Source organism: Cinclus cinclus, chromosome 16 (genome assembly GCF_963662255.1).
Source record: "Cinclus cinclus chromosome 16, bCinCin1.1, whole genome shotgun sequence".
In the NCBI taxonomy this organism is placed as follows: domain Eukaryota; kingdom Metazoa; phylum Chordata; class Aves; order Passeriformes; family Cinclidae; genus Cinclus; species Cinclus cinclus.
In genome coordinates this window covers 12,832,026-12,844,531 of record NC_085061.1, presented here as the reverse complement: position 1 = coordinate 12,844,531, position 12,506 = coordinate 12,832,026, and the positions used below count along the sequence as shown (strand labels likewise).

The 12,506-nt window shown below is 51.9% G+C and overlaps 3 protein-coding genes across 4 annotated transcripts; all 3 read left to right on the top strand.

The window, feature by feature from the left end:
- Positions 1-3,755: 3,755 nt before the first annotated feature.
- LOC134050489 (hemoglobin subunit pi) lies at positions 3,756-6,387 on the top strand. 2 transcript variants are annotated; one of them, XM_062503607.1, is made up of 3 exons: positions 3,756-4,020; positions 4,938-5,142; positions 5,685-6,387. In XM_062503607.1, the coding sequence occupies exons 1-3, from the start codon at positions 3,926-3,928 to the stop codon at positions 5,811-5,813; spliced, it is 429 nt and encodes a 142-aa protein (XP_062359591.1). In that variant the 5' UTR covers positions 3,756-3,925; the 3' UTR covers positions 5,814-6,387. The 2 variants fall into 2 exon arrangements, with proteins under 2 accessions (XP_062359591.1, XP_062359592.1); XM_062503608.1 differs by lacking the exon at positions 3,756-4,020 and adding an exon at positions 4,360-4,451.
- Positions 6,388-8,162: 1,775 nt separating this feature from the next.
- On the top strand, positions 8,163-9,069 carry LOC134050640 (hemoglobin subunit alpha-D). Its single transcript, XM_062503843.1, has 3 exons — positions 8,163-8,320; positions 8,433-8,637; positions 8,889-9,069. Exons 1-3 carry the CDS (start codon positions 8,226-8,228, stop codon positions 9,015-9,017), a joined length of 429 nt encoding a protein of 142 aa, XP_062359827.1. The 5' UTR covers positions 8,163-8,225; the 3' UTR covers positions 9,018-9,069.
- Positions 9,070-11,268: 2,199 nt separating this feature from the next.
- LOC134050487 (hemoglobin subunit alpha-A) lies at positions 11,269-12,105 on the top strand. The gene is made up of 3 exons (XM_062503605.1): positions 11,269-11,425; positions 11,572-11,776; positions 11,878-12,105. The coding sequence occupies exons 1-3, from the start codon at positions 11,331-11,333 to the stop codon at positions 12,004-12,006; spliced, it is 429 nt and encodes a 142-aa protein (XP_062359589.1). The 5' UTR covers positions 11,269-11,330; the 3' UTR covers positions 12,007-12,105.
- Positions 12,106-12,506: the final 401 nt, after the last annotated feature.

Sequence of the window (12,506 nt, the reverse complement as noted above, 5' to 3'; positions counted from 1 at the left end):
GGCTCTGCAGTCCCCCCAGGGACATGGGACAGAGGTGGGTGGCTGGAGAGGGAGATGAACAGCCCCAGCAGGGTGTAATCTGCAGGGCCATTCTGCACAAGGCCAATGATAATAATTGAGCGAGAGAAGGCAATGTTGAGGGGAGAGAGTTGTCCTGGGGTGATTAAAGACCAGTCATGTTATCACAGCAGAGCACTCCTTGTACACCAGCACTGGGCTGTCATGTTAAAATTCCAGTGTGTCTGTTTCAAAATATAATTTTACTTTCTTAAATAATAAATTATAGGCCTATCTGTCATTCCCAGCTCTTGGGCATTTAGTTGCAGTTAGCCTTGTTGTTTAAAGCAATGACTGCAAGTTCCTCAAGCCCTGGTAGGAAATTAAAGAGTAAACCCAGGATTTAGACTCCACTTTTCAGACTTTGAAAATTTAATATGCCTCAAACATTTCAGAGTTAGAGCAGATGTATGTGCCCTCTTTTCCTTGAGGAGAAGGCAATTCCTGTGGAAAATACAGGCCCATGGGGAAAGTTATCCCTGATCTCACGGTGATGCCATTCAATTGGATTTACAGTGAGAGCTGTAGGAAATTAGAATCCCACTTTAATAATTAGCTAACAGGTCTGTTTCTTGTTTCTGCTGTTTAAAATAAGAACTCTGGTAGCCAACTTTAGGAACAGATTTTGGATTTTAAAAAACCTACATTAATTAAAAAAATAAATCCCCTTTGGTGGTTTCCTGACAAAGATTCATGACCTGCCCAAGGGTGGACATTCTGCAGTGGAGCTGTGGATCATCATGAGAAGCAGCAGCAGGAGAGGAAGGCAGGTTTGGTGGGGTTTCCCAGAGGACATCTTCACTACTGGCCCTGTGGCATAGGAATGATCATGTTGTCCAGCTCTTTGCATTCCTGATGCCAGGACCCCCTTGTCCCACTCCCCCATGGGTAGCTGGAGCACTGGAATGAGGAATTTGGCTGAGAGGTTTATACAAAGACAGAGACATTCATTTGCCATTTGTGTTGAGGATCAGACTTCTCCTGCCAGTCTTGTTCCTGAGGAGTTCCCACAACAAACCCCAGCACAGCCCTGAACCAGAATGAGCAATGAACTCCTAGCAAACCACTGTCACCATTTGGCTGCTCTGACTTTTGTGATAGTGGAGGAGTAACTCTCAGAAAAGGAATTCAAATTCGATAATGATTTCAGTGATGATGAATCCTCCTGTGCAGACATCACTCTGTATGCACACAAACTTTAATCCTGCAGTGACAGAGGAGCAATGCCAAGGCTACATAGAATAGGAAGGAGTCCTGATGGAACGTGCCTTATCCTGTGTTTATCTGGGTCACAGCTTGGTTGAGTAACCCCTGATTAAAAAGCACTCTCACTGAGGAGAGCTTGGAGCATTGCCATGCAACACGTCTGGTAAGAGGCAATGCTTTGAGGAGGAGACAAAAACATTATGTAAATGGATATTTCACAACAGCATCTATATTTTCGAAGTAAATTTTCAGTGGGAAAACTAGAAGTTTTGGAAATGTGTGTAGTAAGGGATAATGAATACAGCTTCTCTTGGTACTTCCATCCATTTAAGTTATATAAACTGAATACCATGCTGTCCATGCCCTGGCTCTGCCTATGCAGTCAGTGGCACTTTGAGCTGGAGATTGCACTGCTCTGCATCTGTGTAGCCAGACTGACTGCTGGATCTTCAGGGGATGTGTATGGCACTATCAAAGGGAAGGTATACAAAGAGCCCTCTGATAATATTCCCTATCGTGATGCAATTGTCCTCCTTGGGTCTCAGATGAGTCTGCTTTTATATCCTTTCTTAAAGTGAATGAATTACCCAGCCCATGGTCAGGAGGATTGAGGAGGAGGAGGTATGGCACTGAACACAATATGAAATTAAATCCCAGAGGAGTTGTTGGCCTCCACAGAGGGGATGATAATTCAAGATCCCCAAACCCAGCCGGGCTTGCAGACTCAGGGTCCCCAAGTGCTTTGTGCCTGCCTTTTGGGAAAGCCCAAGGTTTATTCTAATTTGTGTGACAGAAGGCATGCAGAGAACCTTAAATTAGAGTCCAGTGCAGAGTAAAAGGGGTGGGTCAGAGCCCTTCTGCAAGTGCCACTTGCCCCAGCAAAGTGGGGACACCAGTGGATATAGAAGTTGCTGTCTGACCCCACCCCTGGTTCTGACCCTACCAGTGCTTCATTCCCACCTAAGCCCAGGATGCAATGGCAAAGGCACAGCCCAGGAAAGTGGTGTCTCTTTGTAGTGTATGGATCAACTCCTCCAGGCTGTGGAGTCTACCCAGAGAGGAAAGACCTATCCCCATATGACAGCACAGAAGAGATCCCTGCCATACACACACACACACACACACACACACACACACATACACACACGGGTGCCACCTCAAACACAGCACCTTTCCTGCAGCACAGCACAGCTCCCTGTGGCCCCTGAGGGTCTCCAAGGCCAGTGCATGCTCCTGTGTGACCTGTGCTTTTGTACAGGTATTCATAGGCTGGACATGCCCCTGTGCAATCACGACCCAAGGATCATTATATCCCTAGAAGGGCTTTCTCTTTAGCAGGATGACCATGGCTGAGGAACACCCTCTGTGGCAGTGGGTAGTGCTGCTGTCATATGCTGACACATCTCTAGCTGAGACACACCAGCCTTCTCCACACAAGTGTGCAGGGCAGAGAGCACTGTCTGATCCCTCTGACTGTACCAGTCAGTGCTCTATGCACAGCTGCCAGCTCTCAGAGGCCATGTCTGAGGCTGCTGTAGTTTATCAGCATGGCAAAGAGATTTACCTCTGCTTTATGTGCTGGCAGGATATTTACTCCCAGCAACCATCTCCAGTAGGGTTTCTTTGACACTTTGCCCACTTATCTGTGATTACAGAACCATGCTGGTCTTCATTTTGCTTGTTTGGTCCTTCACCCATCCAGGGCCCATGCCCTGATGGCACCAGCCATCTGTTGTGGGACCAGGAGCACCTATGCATGTCCAGTTCATATCACAACACAGCCAGAACTAACTGGAGTGCTGAGGGCTATTTTAAAGTGCAGGGAACAATTAACAGTAAAATCACACAGTTAGAAATCAAAGGTGTACAGACTGAGGATTACAAAAGAATAAATCTTTCTGAGCTTTCTCACATACGCATTTTTTCCTAGCACCATACTCAATTTCAGAAACTCTCTATTCCTGTACCCAAAGTAATCCTTACTACCAGTGCTGTTGCAGGCAGCAATTGTGAGTCCCTAATTCTTTGCAAGAGGCTAGCAAAATGAAGTCCCGAGGCAAATGGCAAAATCTGCACTTTTAAAAGATCAGGATTTAGTTTCTCCTCTGAACTACACTACAGATCTCCCAGCCTGTCCCTACCACTACTTACAAAGCATTTTACATGATACATTGCACATGGTGCAGCCACATATACTGGATGTGGCTGTGTCAGAAAGACCCAGAGTCTTGTTTTCACATCTGTGAACCAAGGGAAGCAATGCAGATTCCTCTCCAGGCTCCTTAGTATGCCAGAGTCCACATGCTCCTCAGCTTGAAGATGCTTCATCGATGGAATTTTGCAGCATTACCTCTCTGTTCATGTATCAATATGTGTCCAGACAATTTCTTTGGACCACACAGCCATTAGGTTAGGAAGCAAGGGGCTGATAAGACCGGCAGGCAAGGAGGGCATTGTGCTGACCCTTGCCAAAGTAGCCATTGCTTCTCGGGAGATAAGCGTCCCCCAGTCCATGAGGGGGCCTCTGGAGTGACCAATGAGTGTGGACAGTCACCAAGGTCTGCTCCCCCCTTCCCCTTTATAACCAAGGCTGCCAGGGTGCTGAGTCCAAACCTGCTCTGAGCAGTCACTGCGAGGGGACAGAGCCAGCACCTCCTGCACAATGACGCTGACCCAAGCCGAGAAAGCCGCTGTGGTCACCATCTGGGCCAAGGTGGCCACACAAGCTGATGCCATTGGGGCAGAATCACTGGAGAGGTAAGGCCCCAGCAAGCCTCCAAAGAAGGGTTTACTCTTGGGATGCACCTCATGTAGAACTTGGGTGAGTGGGAGCAGGCTGGGACCAGGGAGACTTGATGAAGGGTTGTGCTGTTTGGTATGTAATCTTCAGGACTTATATCTGTGCTACTAAATGCTTCACAATCTAGCAGTAAACCATGATTTTTTAAAAACCATTTAATAGGTTTTTTTCCTCCCTATAGCCATACAGAAGAATTCATAGCCAGAAGCACTGTTGAGAATTCAAAGTCATCTATACTCAGTGTCCTAAACACCATTATCCCTGTTAGGGGATAAACTTGAAGTGGTTTATTGTACAAGTGATGCATTTTCTCTTACAGTTTTTTATGCATTAAGAGAATGGCTGTCCACTAAATTCACTGGATGCTCAGGTTTCATTGCTCCAGTTGGTATGTAACAAACTGTTAGGAAACAAGACATCTGGACCCCCTGCATGAAGCATGGCACAGTAATTCAAAGTCCATACCAATTAAGCAAGCTGGCATAAAAGGGTCTGGAAATTATCAGAAATTCTTATGTTATTCAAAGTGATTTAAATGCTCTTTACAGCTTAGTATAAAGTATTGTTATCCTCCTTTCAGGATCCTGAGTACCATTCATATAAGTTCTAGTTTGTTCATTTTAGTCTGAAGGTCCTGGATACTTGGTTATAACATAATACAGGAAATTTGGTGACAAATTGGGACTATTATTTATTGCAAACAAAACCAACCCTAAAACTGCATTAAGCTTTAAATACTTTTTAACATTTAATTCTTCTCTAGTATATACAGATAAACCTGCTATGTGCTGCAGAAGGTTTACACTGCACTTGTTCTGAGCTTTTCTCACCTCATACCATTTCTACTGCTGATCTTCTTCCTCATGTTCTCCAGGCTTTTCCTCAGCTACCCCCAGACAAAAACCTACTTCCCTCACTTCGATCTGAGCCAAGGCTCAGCTCAGCTCCGTGGCCACGGCTCCAAGGTCATGAATGCCATCGGGGAAGCTGTGAAGCACATTGATGACATCCGAGGGGCTTTGGCCAAGCTCAGCGAGCTGCACGCTTACATCCTCAGGGTGGACCCCGTGAACTTCAAGGTGAGCAAGAACAAAGACTTCCAGGGGTGGAAACTGCCATTAAAAAATTAGAGACCACAGGTCACGTGGGCTAATGGCAGCTTGATCCCTGACTGTGCTGCACAGCCTGTTTCTCATGTGATTTTAAACCTGAGATTGAGTCTTTTAATGGAAGTTCTGGTCCAGTGCAGGCAAAGAACTACTTGGGGGGCTCCTGTGGTTTGTGTTAGACCGACTCAAATCTCTGCTGCTTTTGCTGTAATTCATGAATCTGCCTCATACATCAAACTGCATCACCTGTCTTGAACAAAGTTTTAATAAATCAATCCCACTTTGATGCACTTGAGGAAGGAAGGGGCTCATGGAAGAGGGAGTGGGATCAAGCACCTTTTGCCCCACACAAAAGACAGCTGTGCTTCTTCACTCCCCACTCAGGAGCAGCACTGCCTGTCTGGGACATGTGGTTGTCATCCCCAAGCACACTGGGCCCAAGGTCCATTGCAGACCCCTACACTGATACTTGGTACTCATTGTGATGGATTTCATGTTGCTTTCCCTTACAGCTGCTTTCCCATTGTATCCTGTGCTCCGTGGCTGCCCGCTATCCCAGTGACTTCACCCCAGAAGTTCATGCTGCGTGGGACAAGTTCCTGTCCAGTGTTTCCTCTGTTCTGACAGAGAAGTACAGATAAATTACCCCCCATAGGGGGTAAGGGAGGCCCACCCACAGCCCAGCCCTGCTGCCAGGCTCTGGGGTATCACCCCTTCCTGGGCAGCTTTGCAGTCTTCTGCAAAACCCAATAAATAATTCAAATGTGAGCTATGGTCTCTGTGTTTTCATCTTGATGTGTTCTGTCCCACACCTGACTGTTCAGGCAGGGGTGCTCTGAAATGTCTACACAATATGGAGGGGGAAATACTAAACTTTATAAACTCATGTACTAATTCATATACTAATAAACTCAAACTAATCCATGTGCCAATTCACTGGGGATAACATAACATTCAGAGTGAGCTACATAGCAGTGAGCAGAAGTCCAGAACGGGCTGGAGCCCTGTGACTGCAGCTGCTCACCAAGGTATATCCACCACAGTCTGTTTCCAGACTGACCAGGAAAGAGTCTTTTACCCTGCTAGGACATTGAATGGCTTTTTCCTTGACCTATCCAAAACCCATCCCAGCCTGTTGGGAGCCAAACCTGCATTGCAATGCAGGTCATTCTCCTCTCATGCCTTTCTCCATGGGGTATGGATGTGGTATCTCATGTGTTTCTTCTGTGGGTTAACTCCACTGTGCAGCCACTGCACCCCAGATACCCACTCACCTCCCCCCAGCCCCCCCAATGGGGTGAGGTAGAGGGCAAATGAAAATAAAAGCAAGAAAAATTGGGGGTCAAGATAAACAAACAGAAATAATTGTTTAGTAAGTGAAGACTAAGTGGAAGCATGGGGAATAAAACAAAACAGGGGATACAAAGACAATCGCTCACCACATCCCATGGGTAGGCTGATGTTCAGCCTGTTAATGAGCAAAATCCATGGATAAACCCCTAAAACTCCCTCAAAACCCTTCTTGTCCCTTTGATTGCTGAACATGGTGTTATATGGTATGAAATACTTCTCTGATTAGTTGGGCCTATCTGCCTGGCTGTGTCCTCTCCCAATGCCTCAAAATCTATTCCCTGGGTGGGGACAGAGTGAGAAGCAGAGACAGTCTTGACGCTGTGCAAATGCTGCTCAACAAAATCTGTAATATCAGCCTGTTACCAGGGTCAGTTTGGCCAAAATCCTGATGCACAGCACCATGTCAGCTCCAGTCTCAGAGACTTCTGGCATGAAAGAGTGGGTGCAAAGCCTTCAGCCGGCTCTGACGGCCAGCCTGAGCCAGCACTGCAAATGGCAGTCCTTGTCTCATCCATAGCATTTAGGGACTGTGTTTGGACGAGGGAGACAAAGGTGATGTGGAAGCTCTCAGGCTCCCAAATGGCTCTAAACATGTCACCACAGCAGCTTTTAAAGCATTCTGCATCCGTGGATGTCAGGTAACCTGGAGGTTTAAATCCATGACTTACGTGCTAGGTCAGCCTCTGGCTTGTCCCTTACCCATGTTTGCACCAACTCCTTCTTGCAGAGGTTGAGAGCAGGATGGCCTCAGGTTGTGCCAGGAGAGGCTTAGGTTGGATATTAGGAAAAATTTCTTCACTGAAAGCATCGTCAGGCACTGGCACAGGCTGCCAGGGCAGTGGTGGAGCCCCTGTCCCTAGAGGGATTTAGCAGATGTGTACATGTGGTTCCTGGGGACAAGTTTTAGTGTTGGTCTTGGCAGTTCAGGGGAAATGGTTGGGCTCGATGATCCTAGACACCTTTTCCAACATTAATAATTTCATTATTACAAAAGTTTTTTATTTTATGACCATCCAGTGTCTGCCTTGCAGGATTCCCCAGCATTTCTGGGGAGAGGCAGGAGTACACGCTGGGGTGGGAAGAAAGGAAGGAGTCCAGGACTGACAAGCATCACAAGATGGACTTTAGGCAGACCATGAAGCCAAAGAGGAGTTGCTCCCTGCCTGGGTTTCTCTGGGAGGGCTTGTCCATGGCTCCTACTCAGAGGCCATGGGGCTCTTGGGGCAGAGAGAGGCTGGATGTGCCAAAATCTGGAGGGGACATGGGATACTCATGGGACCTACCTCAACACCCTCAGAGCCAAGGAGGACTCTGTCCAATCCATGGGGAATGATGGATCACAACAAAAGTTTTAAGGACATGCCGGCCAGGGTGGACAAGGCTGTGGCACACATGGGACATGTCCAGGGCTCCTGCTCTCCATGGGGAAGCCTGGTAAGGTGCTGCCCCCTGCCCCATTCTGGTGTTGGGCTGGTGCAGTGGGGCAGGACAGGCAGCTGGGCCCCCCAGGGGCCTCCTTAGGGCAGGGCCCCCCGGGCCATCTGGGGCCCCCCAGGCAGTGCCGCAGCCTCTCCCAGCGCCGGCCATCCCCTCACCCCTCCGTTTGATAAGATAAGGCTGGGTGGAGGTGCCAGCAGCTATAAGAGGCGTCCTGCGGGTGCTGCTGCCACCAACCCCTGCCCACTCTTCCAGCTGCCACCATGGTGCTGACCGCTGAGGACAAGAAGCTGATCCAGCAGACCTGGGGAAAGTTGGGTGGCGCCGAGGAGGAGATCGGAGCCGAGGCCCTGTGGAGGTACAGGCCTGGGGACCCCACGGGAGAGAGGGACAAGGGGGTGGGAGCCCCACGGAGGGGCAGGTGGTGGGTCCAGCTGGGGTCAACACCACTGATTGTCCCATTCCCCCAGGATGTTCCACTCCTACCCCCCGACCAAGACCTACTTCCCCCACTTCGACCTGTCACAAGGCTCTGACCAGATCCGTGGCCATGGCAAGAAAGTTGTGGCTGCCCTGGGCAATGCCATAAAGAACCTGGACAACCTCAGCCAGGCTCTGTCTGAGCTCAGCAACCTGCACGCCTACAATCTGCGTGTGGACCCCGTCAACTTCAAGGCAGGCAGGGGATGGGGACAGAGTTAGGGGACAGGGATCAGAGGATGGGGAATGGAGACTATGGGACAGGGAATGGGGGACACGGATCAGGATGGGAGCCAGGGGATGGAGGACAGGGCATGGAGGAAGAGGATCAGGATGGGGAGCAGGGGATGTGGTGCAGGGGGTGTGGGACAGGGGATGCGAGACAGGGACCGGGATGGGGACATGGAGTCTGTAGTGGTGGTGCTAAGCCCGGTTTTTCCTTGCAGTTCCTGTCGCAGTGCTTGCAGGTGACGCTGGCTACCCGCCTGGGTAAAGAGTACTCCCCTGAGGTGCACTCTGCCGTCGACAAGTTCATGTCGGCCGTGGCCGCCGTGCTGGCTGAGAAGTACAGATGAGCTGTCAGCCGTGCCTGTGTACCGTCAATAAAAAACAAAGACTTTTGCTGCAGCAACGTGTCTGTTTGTGCTGGGGCCGGGGCTGGGGTGGGCTGGAGTGTGGCAGTGTTCCTGCTGGAGGGAGGGGGCTGCAGGTGTGATGGATGTGGTACAGGAAGGACAGCACCAGCCCTGGGGTCCCTGGGTGTCCCCCTGGGCCCTGCTTGCTTCCAACCCTCCCCAGCATGGGATGTAGGTGATAGCAGAACCCAGGGAATGAAGCTGTGCCTGCATCCCTCCAGGGAGCAGGGCAAGTGCCGTGCCAAGACAAATGTGATCATTGCATTCCCTTGAATGATTCCTGGGGGTGATGGGGGTGTGGCATAAATCCTGCCTGTCTCCATCTATCAAGATGGCTTTTTAGGACTTTATTAGGGGTGCTGCAGGAGCTAAGTGCTTGCATGAACTCTAGAAGCAATCTGAGAATTCATGGAGTGAAAAAAGTCCACTGCAGACCATTAAGCACAAAGATAGAAGCACACTGTTCTGTGACTCAAGCTCCTTAGCCACAAATTCCAGTCAACTGCCAGGGAAGAACCTCCACACATGCCTCACCTGTGTGCTCTTCCTCTGGGACCTGGGCAGCATAGGAATGGGATGAGCAAATCTGCAGTCCAGTACAGGGACACTGGTTTCAGCACTTTGGAGCCTGAATTTTTAAAAAATCAGTGATCACCGGAGGCAGTCTATTGGATACTAAACTAGCCCTGGGTCTGCTCTGTTTTGTGACACCAGAGGAGGAGATGAGCTCCTGCAGGAGAGAGGTGCCTGAGTGTCCAGGTGCAGGCAGGAGGCAGGTGGGGAATCCTGCCTGCCCACAAACAGGCCCGGCAGTCCCTGACCGTGGCAGCCCCCGCTCCTGCAGGTGAACACACAGCGCTTATGCTCCATCCTCAAACACATCCCAGTCCACACCCCAGTGTGCGCTCATGTGCATTTACACATATTTATTTTTGTGCCACCCGTTTAAAGGGCTCTTGCTCTTTGCTTTGGCAGCTCCCCCAATGGCAGACACTGCTGTGCTGCTGCTTCCCAGAAAATCAGCCCCCCCCAACCCTCCCTCCCCACTCTGAAGTGGTGCCAGACCGAGCTAATCTCCCCCAAACACAAATGATAAGAACTTCAGCCACGGAGGAAACACGGGTGTGAACAGTCACTGCTGGTCTGCGCCACCTGCCGAACCTATTGTGAGCTCGGCAAACCCCCTCACCCTCCTTGTCTTCCTCACCACCCTCCTCTTCCTGCCCTTGTTACATTCCTCACCTTCTTCTTCCCATTTGGAGCACACCGGGCTTGCCACAGACCACTGTGATCCCTCGTACCTTCCCAAAGCGCTTGCAGCAGTGCCCAGTGCTGATCCTGTGGCTCTGCCCATTGTCCTCCCTGCGAAGAAGTCGGGGTCCCCCAGTGCCCCACAGCACCAGGACCGTGCAGGAGAGGGGTCTGGAGCAAGGGAGCTCCGGGCTGTGTCAGCAAACAGATGTGACTGCGGTTCAGGGAGCAGGGGCTGAAGAGAACACACACTGCGGGGTGGTGTGGGGTACACTGGTGTGGGGTGTCCTGAGGAACAAGAGAAGGGAGTGCAGCGGGGCAGCTGTGCGCAGGGGCTGTGTGGGATGGCAGAGGGCTGTATAGGGACAGCACGTGTGTGCGCAAGGACGTGTTGGTGTCAGCTGGCCGCGCGTGTAGCGCACTGCGTGTCCTGGGGCAGCTCGGGGGTGTGTGCGGGCTGTTGGATGGTCAGTCTGTACACGCGGGTGCACACGGCGCTGTGGGGAGGTGTGGGACACAATCCTCCACGCTGCTGTCCCACTGGCCAGAACCCATGCAGGCTGTGCCAGGAGAACCCAGCCACTGTCCCACCCCGTGCCAGGGGACACACGCGGGCTCCTCTGCCAGTGCCAGTGCAGACCCTAACCACAACCCATGCCAGCCCAGGCACTACGCCTAAACCTAAACCTCATCCTAACCACAAGCCTAACCACAAGCCTAACCTTAAACCTGCTGTCGTGGGGCAGAGACCACCCACCCGCTCTGGAAGAAGCCCTGACCGTAACCCCGGTCCGCCCCGGCGGTGCCGGTGCCGGTGCCGGTGCCGGTGCTCGGGCGGAACGGGGCGGGGGAGGACGGGCGGCGGCCCCGCCTGGCCGGGCTCCAGCACCCCCGGGCCGGGCCGAGGCGGGGAGGGGCGGGCGGAGCCCCAACACCGCATATAAGGACGGTGGCGGCCAGCGGGGACACCCGTGCTGGGGCTGCCGACCGGGAGGTGACATCATGGTGCTGTCCGCCAACGACAAGGCCAACGTCAAGGCCGCTTTCGGCAAAATCGGCGGCCAGGCCGAGGAATATGGTGCCGAGACCCTGGAGAGGTACTGTGGCTGTCCCCGGCGTGACCCCTCTCCTCTCCAGCCCCGACTCCCTGGCATCTGCCCCTTCTTCTCCCCATCCGCAACTGCCTCTGTCCTTTGCCACCCTGTCCCTGTCTCACCCGTCTCTGAACCCCTCTGTTCTCCAGGATGTTCGCCACCTACCCCCAGACCAAGACCTACTTCCCCCACTTCGACCTAGGAAAGGGCTCCGCTCAGGTCAAGGGGCACGGCAAGAAGGTGGCGGCTGCACTGGTCGAAGCTGCCAACAACATCGATGACATTGCTGGTGCCCTCTCCAAGCTCAGCGACCTCCACGCCCAAAAACTCCGCGTGGACCCTGTCAACTTCAAAGTGAGTGTCTGGGAAGGGGTGACCAGTCCAGCTTCCCTCCTGCACCCCTTGGCTACCCCCTAGCCTCATTCCCTTGCTCACCACATCGTTTTACCTTTCAGCTGCTGGGCCAGTGCTTCCTGGTGGTGGTGGCTTCCCGCAACCCCTCTCTCCTGACCCCAGAGGTCCACGCTTCCCTGGACAAGTTCCTGTGCGCCGTGGGCACTGTGCTGACTGCCAAGTACCGTTAAGACGTGTACCGTGGGCAGAGCTGGACCCAACACACCACCAGCCCTCCGACAGCGAGCAGTCAAATGTTCTGAAATAAAATCTCTTGCATTCATGCTCCAGCTCTGGTGTCCTGCTCTGTGTGCTGCCTGTGGGAAGGGAGCGGGAGGGATGTGCTCTGGGGGTCTGAACTGGAGGTCTCCCCACCAGGTGGGTACATGGAGGAAATGAGCTCTGGTTCTGCTGTCGCTGAGAGGAGGCAGCATCTGGGGTATGGTATACGGCAGGCAGACACTGCTTTGCAGCCGTGGGGCTCTGGGAGCAAACAGCATTTCTAGGCAACAGTGGAGGGGAGAGACTCGTGGAAGATCTGGGGCTCCCTGCAGCCCCAGGCTGTCCCAGCAGAATTCAACTTTGGGATCCTCTCTTGCACCACCCGACCCATACACTCTTGTTCAGGACAGTGTTGAGGGCATTTCCTCCTGGAAATGTTTGCAGGACACATAGGAGTGCAGGGGCTTCT

What these genes read in the sequence shown, in the direction of transcription:
- LOC134050489 (XM_062503607.1), top strand. Translation starts at nt 3,926, where the DNA reads ATGACGCTGACCCAAGCCGAGAAAGCCGCTGTGGTCACCATCTGGGCC. An exon ending in GGGGCAGAATCACTGGAGAG is followed by an intron (nt 4,021 to 4,937) that starts GTAAGGCCCCAG and finishes CATGTTCTCCAG; the next exon opens with GCTTTTCCTCAGCTACCCCC. An exon ending in TGGACCCCGTGAACTTCAAG is followed by an intron (nt 5,143 to 5,684) that starts GTGAGCAAGAAC and finishes TTTCCCTTACAG; the next exon opens with CTGCTTTCCCATTGTATCCT.
- LOC134050640 (XM_062503843.1), top strand. Translation starts at nt 8,226, where the DNA reads ATGGTGCTGACCGCTGAGGACAAGAAGCTGATCCAGCAGACCTGGGGA. An exon ending in GGAGCCGAGGCCCTGTGGAG is followed by an intron (nt 8,321 to 8,432) that starts GTACAGGCCTGG and finishes CCATTCCCCCAG; the next exon opens with GATGTTCCACTCCTACCCCC. An exon ending in TGGACCCCGTCAACTTCAAG is followed by an intron (nt 8,638 to 8,888) that starts GCAGGCAGGGGA and finishes TTTTCCTTGCAG; the next exon opens with TTCCTGTCGCAGTGCTTGCA.
- LOC134050487 (XM_062503605.1), top strand. Translation starts at nt 11,331, where the DNA reads ATGGTGCTGTCCGCCAACGACAAGGCCAACGTCAAGGCCGCTTTCGGC. An exon ending in GGTGCCGAGACCCTGGAGAG is followed by an intron (nt 11,426 to 11,571) that starts GTACTGTGGCTG and finishes TCTGTTCTCCAG; the next exon opens with GATGTTCGCCACCTACCCCC. An exon ending in TGGACCCTGTCAACTTCAAA is followed by an intron (nt 11,777 to 11,877) that starts GTGAGTGTCTGG and finishes TTTACCTTTCAG; the next exon opens with CTGCTGGGCCAGTGCTTCCT.